This window comes from Thalassophryne amazonica, chromosome 2, assembly GCF_902500255.1.
Source record: "Thalassophryne amazonica chromosome 2, fThaAma1.1, whole genome shotgun sequence".
Classification (NCBI taxonomy): Eukaryota; Metazoa; Chordata; class Actinopteri; order Batrachoidiformes; family Batrachoididae; genus Thalassophryne; species Thalassophryne amazonica.
Genome location: NC_047104.1, coordinates 109169813 through 109192209, shown reverse-complemented (window position 1 = coordinate 109192209; position 22397 = coordinate 109169813). Strand labels below are relative to the sequence as shown.

Here is a 22397-nt window from a genome sequence, read left to right as displayed (position 1 = left end):
TAAACTTGTGCATTTATTGATGATGTAATGACAGCCATCTCCCCAGTGCCTTTACCTGACATGCAGCCCCATATCATCAATGACTGTGGAAATTTACATGTTCTCTTCAGGCAGTCATCTTTATAAATCTCATTGGAACAGCACCAAACAAAAGTTCCAGCATCATCACCTTGCCCAATGCAGATTCGAGATTCATCACTGAATATGACTTTCATCCAGTCATCCACAGTCCACGATTGCTTTTCCTTAGCCCATTGTAACCTTGTTTTTTTCTATTTAGGTGTTAATGATGGCTTTCGTTTAGCTTTTCTGTATGTAAATCCCATTTCCTTTAGGCGATTTCTTACAGTTCGGTCACAGACGTTGACTCCAGTTTCCTCCCATTCATTCCTCATTTGTTTTGTTGTGCATTTTCGATTTTTGAGACATATTGCTTTAAGTTTTCTGTCTTGACGCTTTGATGTCTTCCTTGGTCTACCAGTATGTTTGCCTTTAATAACCTTCCCATGTTGTTTGTATTTGGTCCAGAGTTTAGACACAGCTGACTGTGAACAACAAACACCTTTTGCAACATTGCATGATGATTTACCCTCTTTTAAGAGTTTGATAATCCTCTCCTTTGTTTCAATTGACATCTCTCGTGTTGGAGCCATGATTCATGTCAGTCCACTTGGTGCAACAGCTCTCCAAGGTGTGATCACTCCTTTTAGATGCAGACTAATGAGCAGATCTGATTTGATGCAAGTGTTAGTTTTGGGGATGAAAGTTTATAGGGTGATTCCATAATTTATTCCTCAGAATTGAGTGAGTCCATATTTTTTTCCCTCTGCTTGGTCTAAAAAAGTAACCGTTACTGACTGCCACAATTTTTTTTTCCTGATTTCTTATAGTGTTTCTTAAAGCCAGAAAGTTGCCATTTGAAATTACTTTAGTTTTGTGTCATGTCTGTGATCTGCTTTTTTTCTACAAAATTAAACAACTGAATGAACATCCTCCGAGGCCGGTGATTCCATAATTATTGCCAGGGGTTGTACCATATACGTTAAAAATATCACCTGCTGCACAGCACGATCCCATGTACGAACAGTAAGTCAGTGAGTTATACTGTGAGACTGTGTGCTGTCCACACACAATAACAATGTGATGAAATAAACAGCTCATACTGTTATCTCTGCAGGGTTTGTTGACTGCTAATTAAACCTAAGTGACTGTCTTCAACAAATGTCAACACATTATAAATGGCAAAGAGGTAAACCTCAACAATAATAACAGTGACAATATGTACAGTTTAATCTGCGGCTGTGGTCAGAAGTTAAATTTGATGGTTTCCTGGCAAGAACCTGACTTAAGCACAGTCCAGATATTGTCAATACGGCTGAGGTCTGAGACCTGGCAATTGGCTGGCTTATAAAGTGCAAATCTGGCAACTGGCTTTATAAAGTGCAGACCTGGCAATCCATGCTGCACCTGGCTGCGTCCTTGGCCAAAATCACAACAAACGCTGCTTCTGCTTCAAATTTGTACCCTGATGGAGCACAAACAAGTTTTAAGTTGTATTTCAGTCAGACTACCCTGTTTAAAGATGTCTGAACATGACTGAAGCCGTTAAGACTATGACCACCTGGAAGTGACCTTGTAATGGCATCAATTTGGCAAATCAAGATGAATTTTTGAACAGCTCAAAAATTTCACCCCGATTTCAAAATTAGTGTCGATGATGGTTGCAACTACTGTACGAGGTCTGTTAGAAAAGTATCTGACCTTTTTATTTTTTGCAAAAACCATATGGATTTGAATCACGCGTGATTGCATCAGCCAAGCTTGAACCTTCGTGCGCATGCGTGAGTTTTTTCACGCCTGTCGGTTGCGTCATTCGCCTGTGAGCAGGCTTTGTGTGAGCAGTGGTCCACCCCTCTCGTCGGATTTTTATTGCAAAAAAAAATGTCTGAATGATTTGTAGCTTTGCTGCATCAAATTTTACCAGAAACTGTGAGAGACCTCCAGGTGGACATCATTCGGAAAATTCAGATGGCTTTCAGGGACAATTTTATGGGGATTACACAGATTAAGGAGTGCTCCAGCCGGTTTAAAGACCACCCACAGCGTCTGAGAGCACGGCGCACTCCGAACGCCAATCGACAGGCTGAAACCCCGCTGAAACAACCAGATCATTTCCAAAGTGAAGGCTTTGTTGATCCGGGACGTCGTCTGACTTCCACAGAAATGGCAGAAGACATGGACATCAGAACTTTTTCGGCACATTCCACTGTTACAGGAGTTTTTTTCATGGAAAGAGGAGCGGAGGGATGCGCCACGGAGCTGCTCATGGCGCGGACAAAAGCACCTCCGTGTTGGTGTCACAGGACGGCTTTCAGATGGCTTTCAGTGGCTTTTCAGTCGTGTGACTACCTGAGAAATTGTGAATGAGCTGGACATGCCAGAACATGTCCTGTGAGGCTTCATCATGGCGTTGCTTGCGCCATGCGGCTCCGTCCTGACGCGCAAATTTCTCCGCACGTCTGTCTCAATGTGCCGAAAAAAGTGATGATGTCCACGTCTTCTGCAATTTCTGTGGAAGTCAGATGACATCCCGGATCAACAAAGCCTTCACTTTTGAAATTAACAGCACATTCCACTGTTACAGGAGTTTTTGTCATGGAAAGAGGAGCCGCATGGTGCAAAGCAACGCCGTGATGAAGCCTCACAGAACATGTTCTGGCATGTCCAGCTCATTCACAATTTCTCGGATAGTCACACGACTGAAAAGCCACCCAAAGCCGTCTGAAAGCCATCTGAAAGCCGTCCTGTGAGACCAACACGGAGGTGCTTTTGTCTGCACCATGAGCGGCTCCGTGGCGCATCCCTCCGCTTCTCTTTCCATGACAAAAACTCCTGTAACAGTGGAATGTGCCGAAAAAGTGCTGATGTCCACGTCTTCTGCCATTTCTGTGGAAGTCAGACGATGTCCCGGATCAACAAAGCCTTCACTTTGGAAATGATCTGGTTGTTTCAGCGGGGTTTCAGCCTGTCGATCGGCGCTCGGAGTGCGTCGCGCGGTCTTTAAACCGGCTGGAGCACTCCTTAATCTGTGTAATCCCCATAAAATCGTCCCTGAAAGCCATCTGAATTTTCCGAATGGTGTCCACCTGGAGGTCTCTCACAGTTTCTGGAAAAATTTGATGCAGCAAAGCTCCAAATCGTTGAGACATTTTATTCGCAATAAAAATCCGACGAGAGGGGTGGACCACTGCTCACACAAAGCCTGCTCACAGGCGAATGACGCAACCAACAGGCGTGAAAAAACTCACGCATGCACATGAAGGTTCAAGCTTGGCTGATGCAATCACACGTGATTCAAATCCATATTGTTTTTGCAAAAAATAAAAACGTTGGATACTTTTCTAACAGACCTCGTATATCTCAAGTTTGTTCAAGACTGACAAAAGATGGACCAAGAAATTACTGTGATGCTTCAAAACACACCCTGATTTGCTATTCGGGATGAAACAAGAAGGAACGGCGCTCTGTGGAATAGCCTAAAAAGAATTCTGAGATAATCAATCCATCTCTGTTTCATCCTTTTCAATGCACCAGTTCCAGTCTACAGCCAAACAGCCACAGAACATGAAGTTAAACCACCATGCTCAACCACTTTGTACATTATTGTTGCCAGTTATCATCACTAAAAGGAACTTGAGGTTTTCAAGTTAAACATTTTGGAAATTTCAGCAACACTGAAGTAATAACTTTAGTGTGTGTGTGTGTGTGTGTGTGATGCTGTATATACAGCTTTGACACTGTGATAACAAGAACTCCAAATAAATTAAAAGTTGTGCACCAAAGTCTTTGAGCGTTTTTTCATTAAGATGTGTATGCCGTACAATCATTCTGCACCAGAAAAAAGAATATTTCAAAGAAATCACCGATGGTCTAACACTGTTCTGTCATTCATGCCCATGATGGGTGTATGTAAACCTCTGACCATAATATGTGTAATGTAGTATGATGCTAGAACAACAAATCCCTTCTTAGCTCCACGTAAAGCCTAATACACTCCATACTATTATTAACATGCTTGTGTAATTTTTTATTCCAAAAATCTTAAGATGTAATGATGTAATAATTATCATATTTTCCAAAGTATATGTTGCACTGGAGTATAAGTCATACCTGTCAAAAAATGCCTCTTGAAGAGGAAAAAAGCATACGAGGTCTGTCAATAAAGCAATGGTCCTTTTTATTTTTTTCAAAAACTATATGGATTTCATTCATACGTTTTTACGTCAGACATGCTTGAACCCTCGTGCGCATGCGTGAGTTTTTCCACGCCTGTCGGTGACGTCATTCGCCTGTGAGCACTCCTTGTGGGAGGAGTCGTCCAGCCCCTCGTCGGAATTCCTTTGTCTGAGAAGTTGCTGAGAGACTGGCGCGTTGTTTGATCAAAATTTTTTCTAAACCTGTGAGACACATCGAAGTGGACACGGTTCGAAAAATTAAGCTGGTTTTCAGTGAAACTTTTATCGGCTGATGAGAGATTTTGAGGTGATTCTGTCGCTTTAAGGACTTCCCACGGTGCGAGACGTCGCTCAGCGCTCTCAGCCGCCGTCGTCAGCCTGTTCAAGCTGAAAACCTCCACATTTCAGGCTCTATTGATCCAGGACGTCGTGAGAGAACAGAGAAGTTTCAGAAGAAGTCGGTTTCAGCATTTTATCCGGATATTCCACTGTTAAAGGAGATTTTTTTAATGAAAGACGTGCGGACGGGTCCGCGCGTCGGGACGCAGCCGACGCGGTGCGGCGGCACAGGAAAAACACCTCCGTGTTGATAACCATTTGTAAAATCCAGGCCGCTTTTGATGGCTTTCAGTGGAGTGAGTATATGAGAAATTGTTTAACAGCAGGACATGTTCCAACTTGTCCTTAAGGCTTTCAACAGAGGTGTTTTTCCTGTGGCGGAGCGTCGCGTTGGCTGCGAGCCGACGCGCGGACCCGTCCGCACGTCTTTCATTAAAAAAATCTCCTTTAACAGTGGAATATCCGGATAAAATGCTGAAACCGACTTCTTCTGAAACTTCTCTGTTCTCTCACGACGTCCTGGATCAATAGAGCCTGAAATGTGGAGGTTTTCAGCTTGAACAGGCTGACGACGGCGGCTGAGAGCACTGAGCGACGTCTCGCACCATGGGAAGTCCTTAAAGCGACAGAATCACCTCAAAATCTCTCATCAGCCGTTAAAATTTTCACTGAAAACCAGCTTAATTTTTCGAACCGTGTCCACTTCGATGTGTCTCACAGGTTTAGAAAAAATTTTGATCAAACAATGCGCCAGTCTCTCAGCAACTTCTCAGACAAAGGAATTCCGACGAGGGGCTGGACGACTCCTCCCACAAGGAGTGCTCACAGGCGAATGACGTCACCGACAGGCGTGGAAAAACTCACGCATGCGCACGAGGGTTCAAGCATGTCTGACGTAAAAACATATGAATGAAATCCATATAGTTTTTGAAAAAAATAAAAAGGACCGTTACTTTATTGACAGCCCTCGTATATGTCGCACTGGACTATAAGTCTCTGTTTTCTGTGTTATGAGCTCTTTAATTTGGAATTTCTGTGCATTATTGTAGTGTATTTTTTATTACTGGCATTTATTCTTTTATTATTACAGTTTATTTAGTTTATTTTGTCTTTGATTCTTGGGAAAGATCTATGTAAATAGTCATTATAGTTACTATCATTAATAACAAACTTTTGGTATACAAGTTGCACCGGAGTACAAGTCACAGGGCCTCCCAAACTACTGTAGTTAAAAAAATAAACAAAACACGAATTATACTCCAGAAAATACTGTAAACTTAAATTTTTTACAATATCTAGACTTGAATGTAAACATCATCATGATGATGATAAATACTACTGTAATATACAATCACATTCATAAGTATTTGGACAGGGACAAGTTTTATAATTTGCTTCTGTACACCATGATGTAACATTAGACACACTGTACTGCATGCAACTGCATCAGGAGTGTTTTGACTTTTATTTTGGAAGCCACATTAACAAGTTACAGCTTGCACACTACCTACATGACAGCAACATTCTTGAAGTGTCCAGGAGGTTCGTCGGATGTCATGGTTGCTGTGGCTCTCTAGAGATCCAGAGAGGTGCATATTTTTCACACATTAGGCAAATGGCACACAGCAAGAACAGAGAAAAGACCTGCAAGCAGTCATGCTGCTTCATTAACAGCAACTTTAAATAATGGAACACCTTTTGCAACAGTAAAAAAAAAAATGTTTGTTTGCTTTCCCGGTGGCTTGCACGCTTGTTTACTGTTTTGTCTCCTAATTGTTTTTTTACTTTTACAATACACATGAGTTTATATCCTGTGGCTGTCCGATGGTTCAGACTGGGCTTCTGATTGGCAAAAGCTCCAGTGCATTTTTATTTGAATGTCAGAGTGCATTGTCAGAGTGGATTCTCTTCGTGAAAAGGTACCACAGCGTTGTTTGATGTCCTTGCTGCTGCAGCTGCACTGAATGCCTGCACAGTGAGAAGATGCTGTCAGCACATGAATGCAGTCAGGAAGTATGATGTCATGATCCCAGAGCAACCCGGATTCTATTATCATTTCAGACCTCAGCAAATGCCACCAAAATCTGGCTCCCCTCAGCACGCATTTTGTCTTGAAACTGGGAGACAGGCGGATCAAGTGATTTTGCTACCGGACAAAATATTTCAATATGTAACTAATCCATTTGCTCAATCCATCAAAGTGTGACAACTCCTTAAACTATCGCATTAAGTACCTCAGCCATAATGCACACCAAATATTTAATTAGTCCACTTGTGTTGTTCCTGTTCCCAGTGTGCGGCCATGTGCCTCAAGGTTCCGGTCCACCATATTAAGCCAACAGCCTCTGCGGTGTTCATCCTGCCTGATGACAGTGAAAGTCCAGGATGGCCCTCACCAGGTGTATGGGTGGAAGGCTCATGTGTTCAAACCAGTGGACTCATTACATTGCTGTGTGGCAGGTGGGTGCTGGGTCCATTCACTGAGGTCTTCTTTGTACACATGTTCAAACCTGTTGTGTGGGCCGCTGAAGAGGAGGTACTGCTGGCCCACCACCACAAGATGGCGCCCTGCTTGAAGTGCGGGCTTCAAGCACGAGAGGGCGTCGGCTTTGCTGGAGGTGACAGCTGTCATTAATCAACACAAGCTGTCACCCATCACCACCACTACAAAGACCGGACTGCAACTCCACCTCCTCGCCGAGAAATCAACTACCATTCAGGTAATTTCTCTGCTGACTGACACTTTGTGTGTAATAACCTGAACTTCTGTTGCAGCCGTTTTCCTGGAGTGTGTCCTTATCTGAGGGATTGGCGTTTGGTGTGACAGCGACGGCTTCGCCTCACACCCCAACCCAGATAAGTGGTTGACCAGGAGCTGCACGAGTGTGTGTGATTGGAGGTGGAGGTTTTCCCTCCTTTACTTAATACAGACTGTGGGATTACTGAGTGTGCGAACTCACACTCATCTGGACTGTCTCTGTTCTCTGCCAGCAGTACCGGGTCTGACTGCTGAAGACAGCGGCCACCTGGGGCGCAGGGCTTGGCGGCTCCGGTGTTCTTCAGCTCCGTTGGTGTCGGAAGCTGTGTGGGGATCCAGCTCTTCTCTCTCCAGGCGTCTTCTATCGTCGAGCCTGCCCACACGTCACCTGGTGTATGATTGACAGTCCACCATATTGTTATTGTCTGTACGTTGTTGTGCGATTCACAACATTAAATTGTTACTTTTTGGCTTATCCATTGTCCGTTCATTAACGCCCCCTGTTGTGGGTCTGTGTCACGACACTTTCACAACAAAACCAATGTGTTTTTTTTTTTTATCCTCCTGAGAACTCTGCTGTCAAAAGCAGTCAATCCTGGCCATCAAGGTGCCAGAGTGTTGTTTAGTGGTCATATCTCAGATCCATCCATAAAGGACGACTGGTAGTACAACCCCTGGCAAAAATTATGGAATCACCGGCCTCGGAGGATGTTCATTCAGTTGTTTCATTTTGTAGAAAAAAAGCAGATCACAGACATGACACAAAACTAAAGTCATTTCAAATGGCAACTTTCTGGCTTTAAGAAACACTATAAGAAATCAGGAAAAAAAAATGTGGCAGTCAGTAACAGTTACTTTTTTAGACCAAGCAGAGGGAAAAAAATATGGAATCACTCAATTCTGAGGAATAAATTGTGTAATCACCCTGTAAATTTTCATCCCCAAAACTAACACCTGCATCAAATCAGATCAGCTCGTTAGTCTGCATCTAAAAAGGAGTGATCACACCTTGGAGAGCTGTTGCACCAAGTGGACTGACATGAATCATGGCTCCAACACGAGAGATGTCAATTGAAACAAAGGAGTGGATTATCAAACTCTTAAAAGAGGGTAAATCATCACGCAATGTTGCAAAAGATGTTGGTTGTTCACAGTCAGCTGTGTCTAAACTCTGGACCAAATACAAAAAACATGGGAAGGTTGTTAAAGGCAAACATACTGGTAGACCAAGGAAGACATCAAAGCATCAAGACAGAAAACTTAAAGCAATATGTCTCAAAAATCAAAAATGCACAACAAAACAAATGAGGAATGAATGGGAGGAAACTGGAGTCAACGTCTGTGACCGAACTGTAAGAAACCGCCTAAAGGAAATGGGATTTACATACAGAGAAGCTAAACGAAAGCCATCATTAACACCTAAACAGAAAAAAACAAGGTTACAATGGGCTAAGGAAAAGCAATCGTGGACTGTGGATGACTGGATGAAAGTCATTTCAGTGATGAATCTCAAATCTGCATTGGGCAAGGTGATGATGCTGGAACTTTTGTTTGGTGCAGTTCCAATGAGATTTATAAAGATGACTGCCTGAAGAGAACATGTAAATGTCCACAGTCATTGATGATATGGGGCTGCATGTCAGGTAAAGGCACTGGGGAGATGGCTGTCATTACATCATCAATAAATGCACAAGTTTACGTTGATATTTTGGACACTTTTCTTATCCCATCAATTGAAAGGATGTTTGGGGATGACGAAATCATTTTTCAAGATGATAATGCATCTTGCCATAGAGCAAAAACTGTGAAAATATTCCTTGCAAAAAGACACATAGGGTCAATGTCATGGCCTGCAAATAGTCCGGATCTTAATCCAATTGAAAATCTTTGGTGGAAGTTGAAGAAAATGGTCCATGACGAGGCTCCAACCTGCAAAGCTGATCTGGCAACAGCAATCAGAGAAAGTTGGAGCCAGATTGATGAAGAGTACTGTTTGTCACTCATTAAGTCCATGCCTCAGAGACTGCAAGCTGTTATAAAAGCCAGAGGTGGTGCAACAAAATACTAGTGATGTGTTGGAGCGTTCTTTTGTTTTTCATGATTCCATAATTTTTTCCTCAGAATTGAGTGATTCCACATTTTTTTCCCTCTGCTTGGTCTAAAACAGTAACTGTTACTGACTGCCACAATTTTTTTTCCTGATTTCTTATAGTGTTTCTTAAAGCCAGAAAGTTGCCATTTGAAATGACTTTAGTTTTGTGTCATGTCTGTGATCTGCTTTTTTTCTACAAAATTAAACAACTGAATGAACATCCTCCGAGGCTGGTGATTGCATTATTTTTGCCAGGGGTTGTACATATGGAGTTCTGGACAGTGGGAGATGTGATGATGTCTCCACAATGGACTATAGTGATTGTATGACTCCTGGTGCCATTGCTTGACTGCATTCAAGCTCTGGTTTTAAATCACCTGTCTTGGAGATTGTTGAAAAGCAGTAACTGAAGGAGGATTTTACGGTGGTGTTATCAAATCAGAAGGATACTGGATCTGGGCTGTGTCTGGTGTGCATGAGTTCAGTCTTGGACTAGTTGATGCTGGAGCCTAGCTTTTTTTTGGATCTTTACAGAACACACTAAGAGCATCTCTGAGTCTTATGGACTTATAAATCAATAGAGAGGTGCCATTTGCAAACTCAAGGTCCGCAAGTGAATATTCATTGAATGACATGCCCAGGATGTGCTCACAGACCCTTGTCATCAGGTAGTCGTCAATGATGATGTTGAAAAGATCCAGAGTGGCGATGCATTCTTGGCAGACTCTGCTATTGATGTCAAATCACTCCTTGCAGTGGACTCGGACACCGCTTTCAGCATGTGTTAAAGAGGGTAAGAATCCTATATGCCACACCAAGTGTCCTGAGGGAGGCATGATCTACTGTGCTGAATGTGGCCCCAAAATCAATGAAGGCATTGTAGAAGGTGACAATCCTGCCTGAACTGTTGTCCATTCTCAATCAAAAGATGGAGGGCAGAAATGTGGTCAGTGGTTGATCTTGTTGATCTACCTGCTTGCTGTGAGTGATGCCTGCTCCTGACGGCTGGCAGGGCTCTGGTGAATGCCTGTGAACAACCTGCAAAGTATGGAGAGATGTGGAATGCCTCGATGTTTGCTACATACGAGCTGATCACAATTCCTTTTCCAGAAGGGCAGAATAATAATAATACCCCATCTACAGTTTTCGGGTACTCTCTCAAGGATCCACTCATGGTTTACGATTTGTGTGACCCAATTGATCACATGGTTGCCCCTGGCCTTTAAATCTCAGCTGTGATGTTGCAGTAATTTCTGCTTCTTCACAGCAGCTTTGACTTCTTCTGGGGTAACAGGAGAGGTAAGGCAATATGGATTTGGGTCATCTATAGCATCAACCGTGTCAGTGAGGGCAGGGTCATCTGGAAGTAGAGGGTGATTAAAGAGTTGGCTGAAGTGTTCTCTTCAGTGATGGATGTAGTCACTTTCCATGGACAGGGCATTACCAGAACTGCCTTTTATGACAAAACGGCACTCTTGGGGGGCAGTTTTTGCTCGGCGGGGAAGGCTCCATATCTGGTGTTGATTGTGATGTCGGGCAGCATACTCCAACTCTGTAGCTTGTTCAGTCCAGGAGGTCTCTGTCCTCATGAATAGTTGAGTTACGCATCCCACCAAGGCAGTTACAGTCATGTAGGGGAGGTGACGGTCTAGTGGTTAAGGTGTTGGGCTTGAGTTCAGAAGATCATGGGTTCAAATGAACCTGACTGGAAAATCACTAAGGGCCCTTGGGCAAGGCCTTTAATCCCCTATTGCTCCCGGTGTGTAGTGAGCACCTTGTATGGCAGCACCCTGACATCGGGGTGAATGTGAGGCATAATTGTAAAGCGCTTTGAGCGTCTGATACAGATGGAAAAGCGCTATATAAATGCAGTCCATTTCATGTACGATGAGTACAAATGTAATTCCTGAATGGTTAATGAAATTTGTAAATACCCAACAATCTATAAGACAATATACACAACAACCACATCTCGTTTCATTTCAACTCCATTGCGTGGTGTACAGAGGTACAACTACAGAAACTGTGTCACTGTCCAGTTACTGACAGACCTCACTGTAACTTCTCGTAAGCTACGCTAAGAAGATGTAGGGTTACTCTGTGTTCCAAAGGGATACAACAGCAGACCCTCATGCACCAAGCATCCCCCACCAGCAGTCTGTACCATGGCAATCAATTGGCTTTGTGTTTGCTTGGCCACTTTGCCTCAATAAATTAAGGAATATTCACTAAAGCATCTTCTAATTCAGACATAAAAACAATTAGCTGTGTTTCAAAAATTAAAGCTTCATGTCAACCATTTATTGATGCATTGTTTTATGGCTCACTGGTCAAGTTGGGGATATAATAAAAGCCAGCTGGTGCTTTGTTGTGGGGGTACAAATACAATAACCAATATTTCGTTTAGTAAAGTAGGCAGTCCTTAGGGGGTCTTGCCTGCCCTGATCATGCTCAAATTTAAACTTTCCCAAGATACACATGTGGTGCACAGATGGAGTACCCTTCTATAAGCACCTTGTGGTGACAACACATCAGTGAGGAAGAGAGCTTTTTTTTTTTTTTATTACGCTCCTTTTTTCATTGATTTCTTTCTCTGGAATAGTTAGATAGTTTCATTCCATTATCTTGTTTGCGCCCTGACTGAACACTTTTTGGTATTATTTATGATGGCTGTATTATAATTTTGTGATTCTTAATATGTACTGTTTTATCAGGTTGCTGTGGATTTCACATGGGTTTATTATCATACTCTTTTTTTTTATATTCATGATGGTCCCATTAATGCTTTATTGTATTAATTTGTGATTCTTTTAATTGACATTTTATTTCCTTAACATTTTGAAGTATTTTACTGTTGATATGAAGCACTTTGTTGAGTACACCTTGAAGGTGAGCATTTGCAGTTGTGTACTGAGCATTTGATGACAAACCACTCCAGAAACAAAACAAGAGGGAGCTGTTTTGGAGAGGAGGAGAGGAGTGAAAAAGAGAAGTGCAGAAGCAAAGGAGAGAAAACAGCAGAAGGGATGTGAGGCAGACAAAGTGACCTTGCTTGAAAATAAAAGAATTAGAAAAGTGGCCTGTTAATCCTTCCACAATTCTGCAGGACATGAAAGCAAGACACTGTCCCAGTTGAGGGTAACTAACAGATAATCCTTTCCAAAAGTACCACTTTTTGATTACAGGGTGTGAGAAGGACCCTTCTTTTCAAAGATCAGAGTTCAGTGCCAAAAATGAGCCAACCACAGTTTGAAATGAAGTTAGATTAATTTGCTCAATTAGATTGTACAAGTTTTGTTGTTTTTTGTAAAAATCAAATGCAACTCATCTTTTGCCCATTTTTTATTTCTTGTTACTGTGGTTTGAATAATGTTTTCTCTACACAATTACTCTTTTACATAGTGCTGGTTGTGAAGAATGTGACTGGTGTAACACCCCTATTCCACAGGGCGCTGTTTTACAACGATCGCCCATGATGCAAAAAAGTGCAAAAATGAGATGAAATGGTTTAATCTGGCTTGTCTCCTAATTTATAAGGTGCAGACGTGGCAACCAGTTCAAAAATGAAACTAAGGAGCTAAGCTCTACTCACTAGGAATACCCAGTTTAAAAGGCATCTGAACATGACTGAAGCTTTTAAGATTACGAAGTGGGAATTGGGATAAAATTATAACATTACTGTTTATGACAGTGTCCCATATTCTGAAAGGTGAATAAAATCTGTTCTTCAGTTCAGGATTTGAGTGGCTCAATGAGGAAAAATCCCTCTCAGCAGAGCAGCATGCACTATTGGTGAACTATGATGCACTATGATGAAATAAAATTATTTGGAGCCATGCTTCTGATACAAGCATGTTAAATGAAAAGAGAGAACTGTTAAGATGACTCAGAGATTGGGAAAAGGCAAATGAATCAACAGAAAAAGTGAGGGGAGGTTTGATTTAAACATTACACAAAGAAAATCAGTGATACACAAAATGATAAGATGAATGGATGAACTCGTGTAAACCTAAATTATATGAAGAGAATCATTCCAAAACTCATAATGAAAAGACAGATTTTTCCCCTAGGGATAAAAAGTGCATAAAACAGAATCACACACCCAAGAGCCAGCCCAAAAGACCCCAGAAGAACAGAGCACAGCGTACCCGACGAGGAGTCGGAGGATTTTAGAGCAAAAGACCAACCATCAGGAGTCATTGACGCACAGTGAGGTAAGCGCAGCTCCACAGGCTTCAAAAACTTGAGGCCATGAGGTCCACACATCACCAAAGGACTGAGCAGAGTCTCTCCTGAAAACACACAAAGCACAAAAGATCTCAAAACTCTTTCTACAATGATTAAAATTATTCTCATAAACAGGTGTCAAATACTGTTTTTCTCCTGTAGTTCCGGTGGGCTCTGGTTGAGTATCATCTACACTATAGTTGGGAATTTTCATGTGTAAATTTTTGGTCACCAAGTCATTTTTTTGTGTACCTCCCACACATATACATTTTGAGACACCATTTCTTGAATGCATGTGCCATTTAACACAAGGTGTGAAATGACAAACAAAAACTAACACCATTGCCACACCTTGATGATTATCCAGCGTATGCCGACCGTATTAAAAATGCTGGCATACGTCTAATAAGTTATGGGTAAGTTTTGTTTAACTTAAGCACATTGATACACGTCATAATATGGCGAGTACGTAGAAAAATTCTGAGCATGCACAATATTTTCAACTCATGCCAGTGTATGACTGATACGTCCCACATACATAAGCCATAAGTTGTAGGTAAGTTATGCGATTGTTGACACACGTTTCTTTTAAGTTACTCATAAGTCAAAATAAGTCCATTGATGCTGTCCATTGATTGGCTGAACAACTAAAAGCTGCAGTTCTTAATATTACCAGTTCATTTCAGTTGGATTCATCATCACAGCCTGACAAAAACATATCCACATAAAGTGTCCTGATTTTGCAAAACAACATCTGAAAATACTTTAATTCCTTGAATGGCTGAAGAAATCTAGCATTTAAAATGAAGGCCCTCTGTGTTTCTCTGCTGCTGGTACAGTGTGTTTCTCAGCCTGAACAAGAGAACGCTGGCGCTTTGTGCCACAACAAGAAAATTATTTTAAAAGTTAAAAGAGTCATAGCGCCTCATTCATTCACATCAGGGTTTACCACATGCATCAGTCAACTCTTCTGCATTGTGCACACAATGAAAATAAATCCCATGAGCCACTGAGACAAAAAAAAAAGTTAAATTACTCTGTTTTGGTTCCATGTGGAGCAGAGAGGCCGTGTAATAGCGTACGCATGCTCGATGACGTGCTTGTCAATATCTAGTGCTCTGCCTGCCAAACAAAAGGGTTCTGCTGACAGTGGAAATGCAAACTAAGCCAAACTTAATTGTTCCGAGCTGTAACATACCATGCAGTACCGACCCGAACCGCTCGGTGGAAATAGAACTGTCAGTATACACTGGCTAAATCGTCATGGTATGACAACTGCATAACTTATCCAGTGTATTTGGCACATTTTTCATATGTCGGCATACGCTGGCTAAATCGTCAAGGTGTGACAGGGCTCTAAGTTAAATCTTTAATTAGTCAATTAATTACTTCTAATTACCGCATGACTCGTATTACATCAAAAGTCATTTGTTTCCTGAAAAAGAACATTTATACCTAGAAAACTGAAAATGCAAGGGAAACAATGTTTAAAAAAATATCTTAATTTTCCCATTCACCATGGAAATGCCCAGTTGATTTTCAGTTTTAGTTCTAGATCTCCAGTTATTACAGCTAGTCTGTGAGAAAAGTAAGTCCCTTTGGCTGCTCACTTGTTTTCCACTCGGGGTCACCACAGCCTTCCACACTGAAACCAAGCACCCTAACCACTTGGCCACCACCCTGTCTGACCATGATTTCCCCAACCACTCTGCCATACTAGTTACTTAAACGTATTATATAGTCAGGGATTAAAGTGAGAAAAAAAAAAAAATCTTCTGACTGGAAATTTTTTCATGGCCAAATCATGAGCTGTTCACCATTTATCTTTTACAGAAACCCTTCTGTGATTGTGCCCTAGAGTACAAGGTAAAACAAGGTGGAGACAGCTAAGTAAACAGCAAATTGTTCTCCTGCTGAACAAAATTATATTTCACTAACCATTGCTTAATAGTTAGTGAGTTAATCAAGGGGTGTTGTGGAGGTCAAAATCTACATTAATACATGACAAAAATCTATTTTAAATGGTTTCAAACATATCTACACTCCAATAGTGTAAAATCAAACCATTTTTGACAATACAGTATATTACAGTCTTTTCGGGAAATAAAGCCGTAATGTGAAGGCCTTGTTCCAATTACATTATCTGTTGCATGTGCAGTCACTATCAGACCAGCCAGAGTCTGGTCTGATAACTGCACACATCTCATTGACTGATCGAACACACACACACACACACACACACACACACACACACACACACACACACACACACACACACACACACACACACACACACACACACACACACACACACACACACACACACACACACACACACACACACACACACACACACACACACACACACACACACACACACACACCTCACCTACAAAGACAATAACAAAACTGAAAAGCTGCTGCTAAAAATAAGTCTGTTTATACAAATTATACTCCCTGCACCACCTCCTCCCCAATAATGTGGTCCTGTGTATTTATTGTATATTGTATATTATTAGCACCTTGGTCCTGGAGGAACGTTGTTTCGTCTCACTATGTTCTGTACATGGTTGAAATGACAATTAAAAAAAAACCACTTGACTTGACTAAATACAAGAGGTCTTTCAGAAGTTTTAAAACTGGACTTTTAAGAGCCATCCAGACATTTCTGAAGCTAGTTATGGTGGAGGCTGATACAGTATTGACACGTAAACTATTATAGTCAGCTTTCTATGTTCTGTGCTAACTTTTCTCTTGAAGAACTTAAATAAGGGGTCTCTGGTGGTACGGTGACTGGGTTATATAGAATATCTTTTGAAAAATAAAGTGCAGGGAGCTTCAAGCAGCATTTTGCAAAATCTAAACTTTACAGAAATTAAAAACATGAATTAATCAACCAGACCTGCTAACATTACAAAATAATGACATGTCGCAATTATCAATCTTTAAGCTGTGTGATGTGTAATAAATAGGAATGGGCACCATGGCCTTGTGGAGAAAAAATGGCTGGAATTAGGCTACAATGTTGCATGTTTAATTAAATATAAGACCAAACATGGTTCACCACTCCTTGACCTGAGAATGTGAACTTGCTATTTACATTTTACGATGTTACGATACAAACAGCAACATAATCCAATTAAAACAGAGCGCTAATGCTTGCATGAGTAGAAATGTGTGGCTTGCTTGCAGCTGTATGCAACAGTATTTAAACAGAAATCAAATTCAAACCTTATTGACATTTTTGTTGTTTTGTCAAAAATCCGCACCCAAGGACCATATAATACACTGCTATACAACATTAAAAATTAGTGTATATTTCACAATACGTTTTCATCAATGTTGCAATACAGCCATGTATGATTATTCTTGATTATCATTTCAATATGACCCCTAAATTTTACTGTTTATATTCAAGGCTGAACCAACGTTTTCAAAATGTTTCTTGAAACTCTATAATTAGTGTATTGGTAATACTGCTATAAAACACACAAGCAGATGACAACACTGTGATTTCCCCATGTCTAATTGCTGATGAGTTACCTTTCTCCTTGTCGAGCGGTGGCAGGATGCTGTTGTCTCTGCAAACCTTGAAGTAAATCTCCTGCTCCACGCCTTCGGGGATGGCACCCTGTGGAATGATAATGCTGACTCCTGTTTCAATGGAACTCAAGACACCACCGTTGCAGTTGAAGATGCCTCGTGCAGTTGCAACCACTGTGTGGCCCTCATCGTCATCATCTTCATCATCAAGGGCACTGGGGCTGCAAGACATGAATTAACATCACAAAGCAGCACATGTAGAGCTTCACTCATATTTAACAGAAAGTGTGGGATCTGTAATAGTGATCATGTTCGATACCTCACTGGGATGGCTTTGGGAACAGCATTGACATTGTGCTGGTATTTGGAATGATCCTCAACTGTGCGTGTGAAAGTGTCCAGGCCACTGTCATGGTCCATGTTCTGGATCTGCGAGGGAATTTGAGGCTTCACTGGGCTTGAACTCTGGCCCTGATGCAAATATATGATGCATAAACATTTTAAATTACATACAAACATATTTTGTGCACCTACTGTGAAACTGTGTCAGCTTTAGAGGAGGTTTGCTCAATAAGGGTGGGTGGGAATAGGTCCAAAGTGTGTCCAAACGTTTGACTGGTAGTGTATGTACAGGCCAACACCAACATCATCATTATCCCTTACTAGGGCGTTCCATGGAGGTTACCATTACTTTCCATAGATGCTGATATTTATACAATGAGCCTGTTTACATGCACAGTAAAAACTCATGCACACTAAAAACTCAGTCATTATCTGATTACTGGAGTCATCTGATTATTAAGTGGTCATGTATCCAGAAAAATGTGATGTGATTTATCGGATAATGACAGTTATCTGATTATGAGAAATCGGATTAACACACCTAGATTCCTCTCCAAAAGTACAATTTCTTTGGTACATGTATACCATTAATCTGATTATCTGCGCATGTGTAAAAGCAATTACCACTTGCATTTCCAGAGCTGTCTCTTTGGGGCTCATAACATTCTTCATCAGATCACAAAGTTCCGTTGTGCATCCCAAAAATTTGACAAGACACCCAATGGTGCTTCAACATCCCTTGTGAGTTGTTTCAGCGCTCTAAAGAGCAAATGCCTTGGTGATCTATGCGGTTTACAGACATATATGCTGGATTTGAGTGGAGTTTGCTGTGGTCTAAAAGCATGACGTCATATTTCCTCACTCTTCATGCTCTCGGACATCAAACAACTCTGCTGCACCTTCTCACGGAGAGCAAGAGTCTGTCTTTTTCTTCATGAAATGAAGCTCCATGATGTTGCTTTGTCTGTCCTTTTTACACTTCAAAAGAAATCCGCCTTATAGACGGAAATCATGTTCGCATTACTGCATATAATAATAATAATAATATAATAATACATCGCATTACTGAAATAGAATGTAAATGTGTTGGATGTGCTGGATAACCCGGAAGTTGGAGAGGAAATGGCGTCTCACTAATTTAGAAGATCTTCACGTAGCCTGGAAAAAGAGTCTGTTGCGCTATAAAAAAGCCCTCTGTAAAACTAGGACATCTTACTACTCATCACTAATTGAAGAAAATAAGAACAACCCCAGGTTAGAGTCAGAGCTCTATTGAGCTCTATTGAGCCGAGTATTCCTTTAACTTTAACTAGTAATGACTTTATGACTTTCTTTGCTAATAAAATTTTAACTATTAGAGAAAAAATTACTCATAACCATCCCAAAGACGTATCGTTATCTTTGGCTGCTTTCAGTGATGCCGGTATTTGGTTAGACTCTTTCTCTCAGATTGTTCTGTCTGAGTTATTTTCATTAGTTACTTCATCCAAACCATCAGCATGTCTATTAGACCCCATTCCTACCAGGCTGCTCAAGGAAGCCCTACCATTATTTAATGCTTCGATCTTAAATATGATCAATCTATCTTTATTAGTTGGCTATGTACCACAGGCTTTTAAGGTGGCAGTAATTAAACCATTACTTAAAAAGCCATCACTTGACCCAGCTATCTTAGCTAATTATAGGCCAATCTCCAACCTTCCTTTTCTCTCAAAAATTCTTGCAAGGGTAGTTGTAAAACAGCTAACTGATCATCTGCAGAGGAATGGTCTATTTGAAGAGTTTCAGTCAGGTTTTAGAATTCATCATAGTACAGAAACAGCATTAGTGAAGGTTACAAATGATCTTCTTATGGCCTCAGACAGTGGACTCATCTCTGTGCTTGTTCTGTTAGACCTCAGTGCTGCTTTTGATACTGTTGACCATAAAATTTTATTACAGAGATTAGAGCATGCCATAGGTATTAAAGGCACTGCGCTGCGGTGGTTTGAATCGTATTTATCTAATAGATTACAATCTGTTCATGTAAATGGGGAATCTTCTTCACAGACTAAGGTTAATTATGGAGTTCCACAAGGTTCTGTGCTAGGACCAATTTTATTCACTTTATACATGCTTCCCTTAGGCAGTATTATTAGATGGCATTGCTTAAATTTTCATTGTTACGCAGATGATACCCAGCTTTATCTATCCATGAAGCCAGAGGACACACACCAATTAGCTAAACTGCAGGATTGTCTTACAGACATGAAGACATGGATGACCTCTAATTTCCTGCTTTTAAACTCAGATAAAACTGAAGTTATTGTACTTGAACCCACAAATCTTAGAAACATGGTGTCTAACCAGATCCTTACTCTGGATGGCATTACTCTGACCTCTAGTAATACTGTGAGAAATCTTGGAGTCATTTTTGATCAGGATATGTCATTCAAAGTGCATATTAAACAAATATGTAGGACTGCTTTTTTACATTTACGCAATATCTCTAAAATTAGAAAGGTCTTGTCTCAGAGTGATGCTGAAAAACTAATTCATGCATTTATTTCCTCTAGGCTGGACTATTGTAATTCATTATTATCAGGTTGTCCTAAAAGTTCCCTGAAAAGCCTTCAGTTAATTCAAAATGCTGCAGCTAGAGTACTAGCGGGGACTAGAAGGAGAGAGCATATCTCACCCATATTGGCCTCTCTTCATTGGCTTCCTGTTAATTCTAGAATAGAATTTAAAATTCTTCTTCTTACTTATAAGGTTTTGAATAATCAGGTCCCATCTTATCTTAGGGACCTCATAGTACCATATCACCCCAATAGAGCGCTTCGCTCTCAGACTGCAGGCTTACTTGTAGTTCCTAGGGTTTGTAAGAGTAGAATGGGAGACAGAGCCTTCAGCTTTCAGGCTCCTCTCCTGTGGAACCAGCTACCAATTCAGATCAGGGAGACAGACACCCTCTCTACTTTTAAGATTAGGCTTAAAACTTTCCTTTTTGCTAAAGCTTCTAGTTAGGGCTGGATCAGGTGACCCTGAACCATCCCTTAGTTATGCTGCTATAGACTTAGACTGCTGGGGGGTTCCCATGATGCACTGAGTGTTTCTTTCTCTTTTTGCTCTGTATGCACCACTCTGCATTTAATCATTAGTGATTGATCTCTGCTCCCCTCCACAGCATGTCTTTTTCCTGGTTCTCTCCCTCAGCCCCAACCAGTCCCAGCAGAAGACTGCCCCTCCCTGAGCCTGGTTCTGCTGGAGGTTTCTTCCTGTTAAAAGGGAGTTTTTCCTTCCCACTGTCGCCAAGTGCTTGCTCACAGGGGGTTGTTTTGACCGTTGGGGTTTTTACGTAATTATTGTATGGCCTTGCCTTACAATATAAAGCGCCTTGGGGCAACTGTATGTTGTGATTTGGCACTATATAAATAAAATTGATTGAAATGGATTGATTGATCAGATTATTACAGTTATCTGATTACTCACAGTTATCGGATTATTATGGTTTGTAAATGGGGCCATTAACATGATTATTTTGGTTTGTAAATGGGGCCATTAACATGATTTTGGAGGGTCCATCAAATGCACCTGCTAATGAGGTCGTAAAAAGGCTACCAATGAAATATCTGGTAATTTTTCTGACACCTCCTGCTTAAAGCATTTGTTATAGGAGTGATTGTGATGGCGTCACAGCTTTCAACCTTTCCTCGTATTTTTGGTGATCCTTGGGTCAAGAGATAAAATACAATTTGTAGTCATGCTCATTTCAAGCAAATGAATATGAATAAAATGTCTTTATCAAACAGGAAAGCATCCTGTCAAACAACACAAATGACTATAAATTAACGTCTGTTCCTGCGCAGTGCTGCAGCACACAGAACAAAATCAGAACATAAACAATAACAGATAAATGCCTCATGATAAATGCCTTGGAACACTGTCAGTCATTTTGGGAAATGTTCCACATACAAAAGTAATTCACAAACATAAGTCTGTACTGTGTTAATGGGCTCAAAAAGTCAGATAAACATGTGACAATCCATCGTTAATTATTAAACAACGAAGCAGAAGCTTTCCAACTAGCAGACTTTACGCTCTGTATCGAGACTCAAATAAAATCCAGTCTTTCACCTGATCACGAAATGGAGGTGTCCCCCCACCCCCCAAAAAACGTAGGCTAATATATTCACAGAAGCCATCGTCTTCTTGCGTAATGAAAGTTGTTGTGTCAAGGGGCAGGAGGCAGATGACGAAGAAGAAAAAAAGAAAAGAAACAAGAAAAATGTTCTTTGTTCTGAAGAATTAATGTGTTTTAACTGGAACACTGCACTTTTGAATAAAGAGGGACTTTTTTTTTTATTCTAATTTTGAAGAAACCTTATTTGGACTTATTTGAAATGACAGCTCTAACAAGGGACACCAAGAAAAAAATAACGGTGAGTTTATCTTTTACATATGTACTACAAAATGTTTGATTGCATTTCACATATGATCGCCTGTTCAGAGCAGTTAACTCCCAGTTTGCACTTGTTACAATAACATTAATTAGCTCATACCTTCTGATCACTTAAAGCAGTGTTTGTGTTATAAATAAATAAATAATGCACTAGGTTTTCAAATGTTTAATGCTTCGCACGTTCATGTCACATACGATCATTTGTTCAGTGGCATAAAGAAGCGGGTTACTCGCGTTCTGTGCCCCAGTATAGTGATATTAATTCGCTCGCTAGCTGTGCTCTTTAACATTGTGCGTGCCTTAGAAATAAATACTGCAGCAGTTAAATTAATTTTGCTTCTTGTTGCCTGAAATGGTAAATGAGACTCATACTGTCATAGGACTTATGGTTTTTTCTTCTTAAAGAGGCATTTTTGAACA

The 22397-nt window shown here is 40.8% G+C and overlaps 1 protein-coding gene across 10 annotated transcripts in view; it reads right to left on the bottom strand.

The window, feature by feature from the left end:
• Window positions 1-22397, bottom strand: part of tjp1a (tight junction protein 1a) — a 423741-nt gene that overhangs the window by 2305 nt on the left and 399039 nt on the right. For 6 of the 10 annotated variants that reach the window (XM_034191454.1, XM_034191463.1, XM_034191501.1 and 3 more), the window contains 3 exons: window positions 17514-17665; window positions 17195-17415; window positions 13573-13716 (listed from right to left, as the gene is read on the bottom strand). In XM_034191454.1, the coding sequence (XP_034047345.1) occupies window positions 13573-13716; window positions 17195-17415; window positions 17514-17665 (517 nt within the window). The remainder of the gene's footprint in view (window positions 1-13572; window positions 13717-17194; window positions 17416-17513; window positions 17666-22397) is intronic. The other 4 variants (XM_034191483.1, XM_034191526.1, XM_034191493.1 and 1 more) reach the window with 2 other exon arrangements.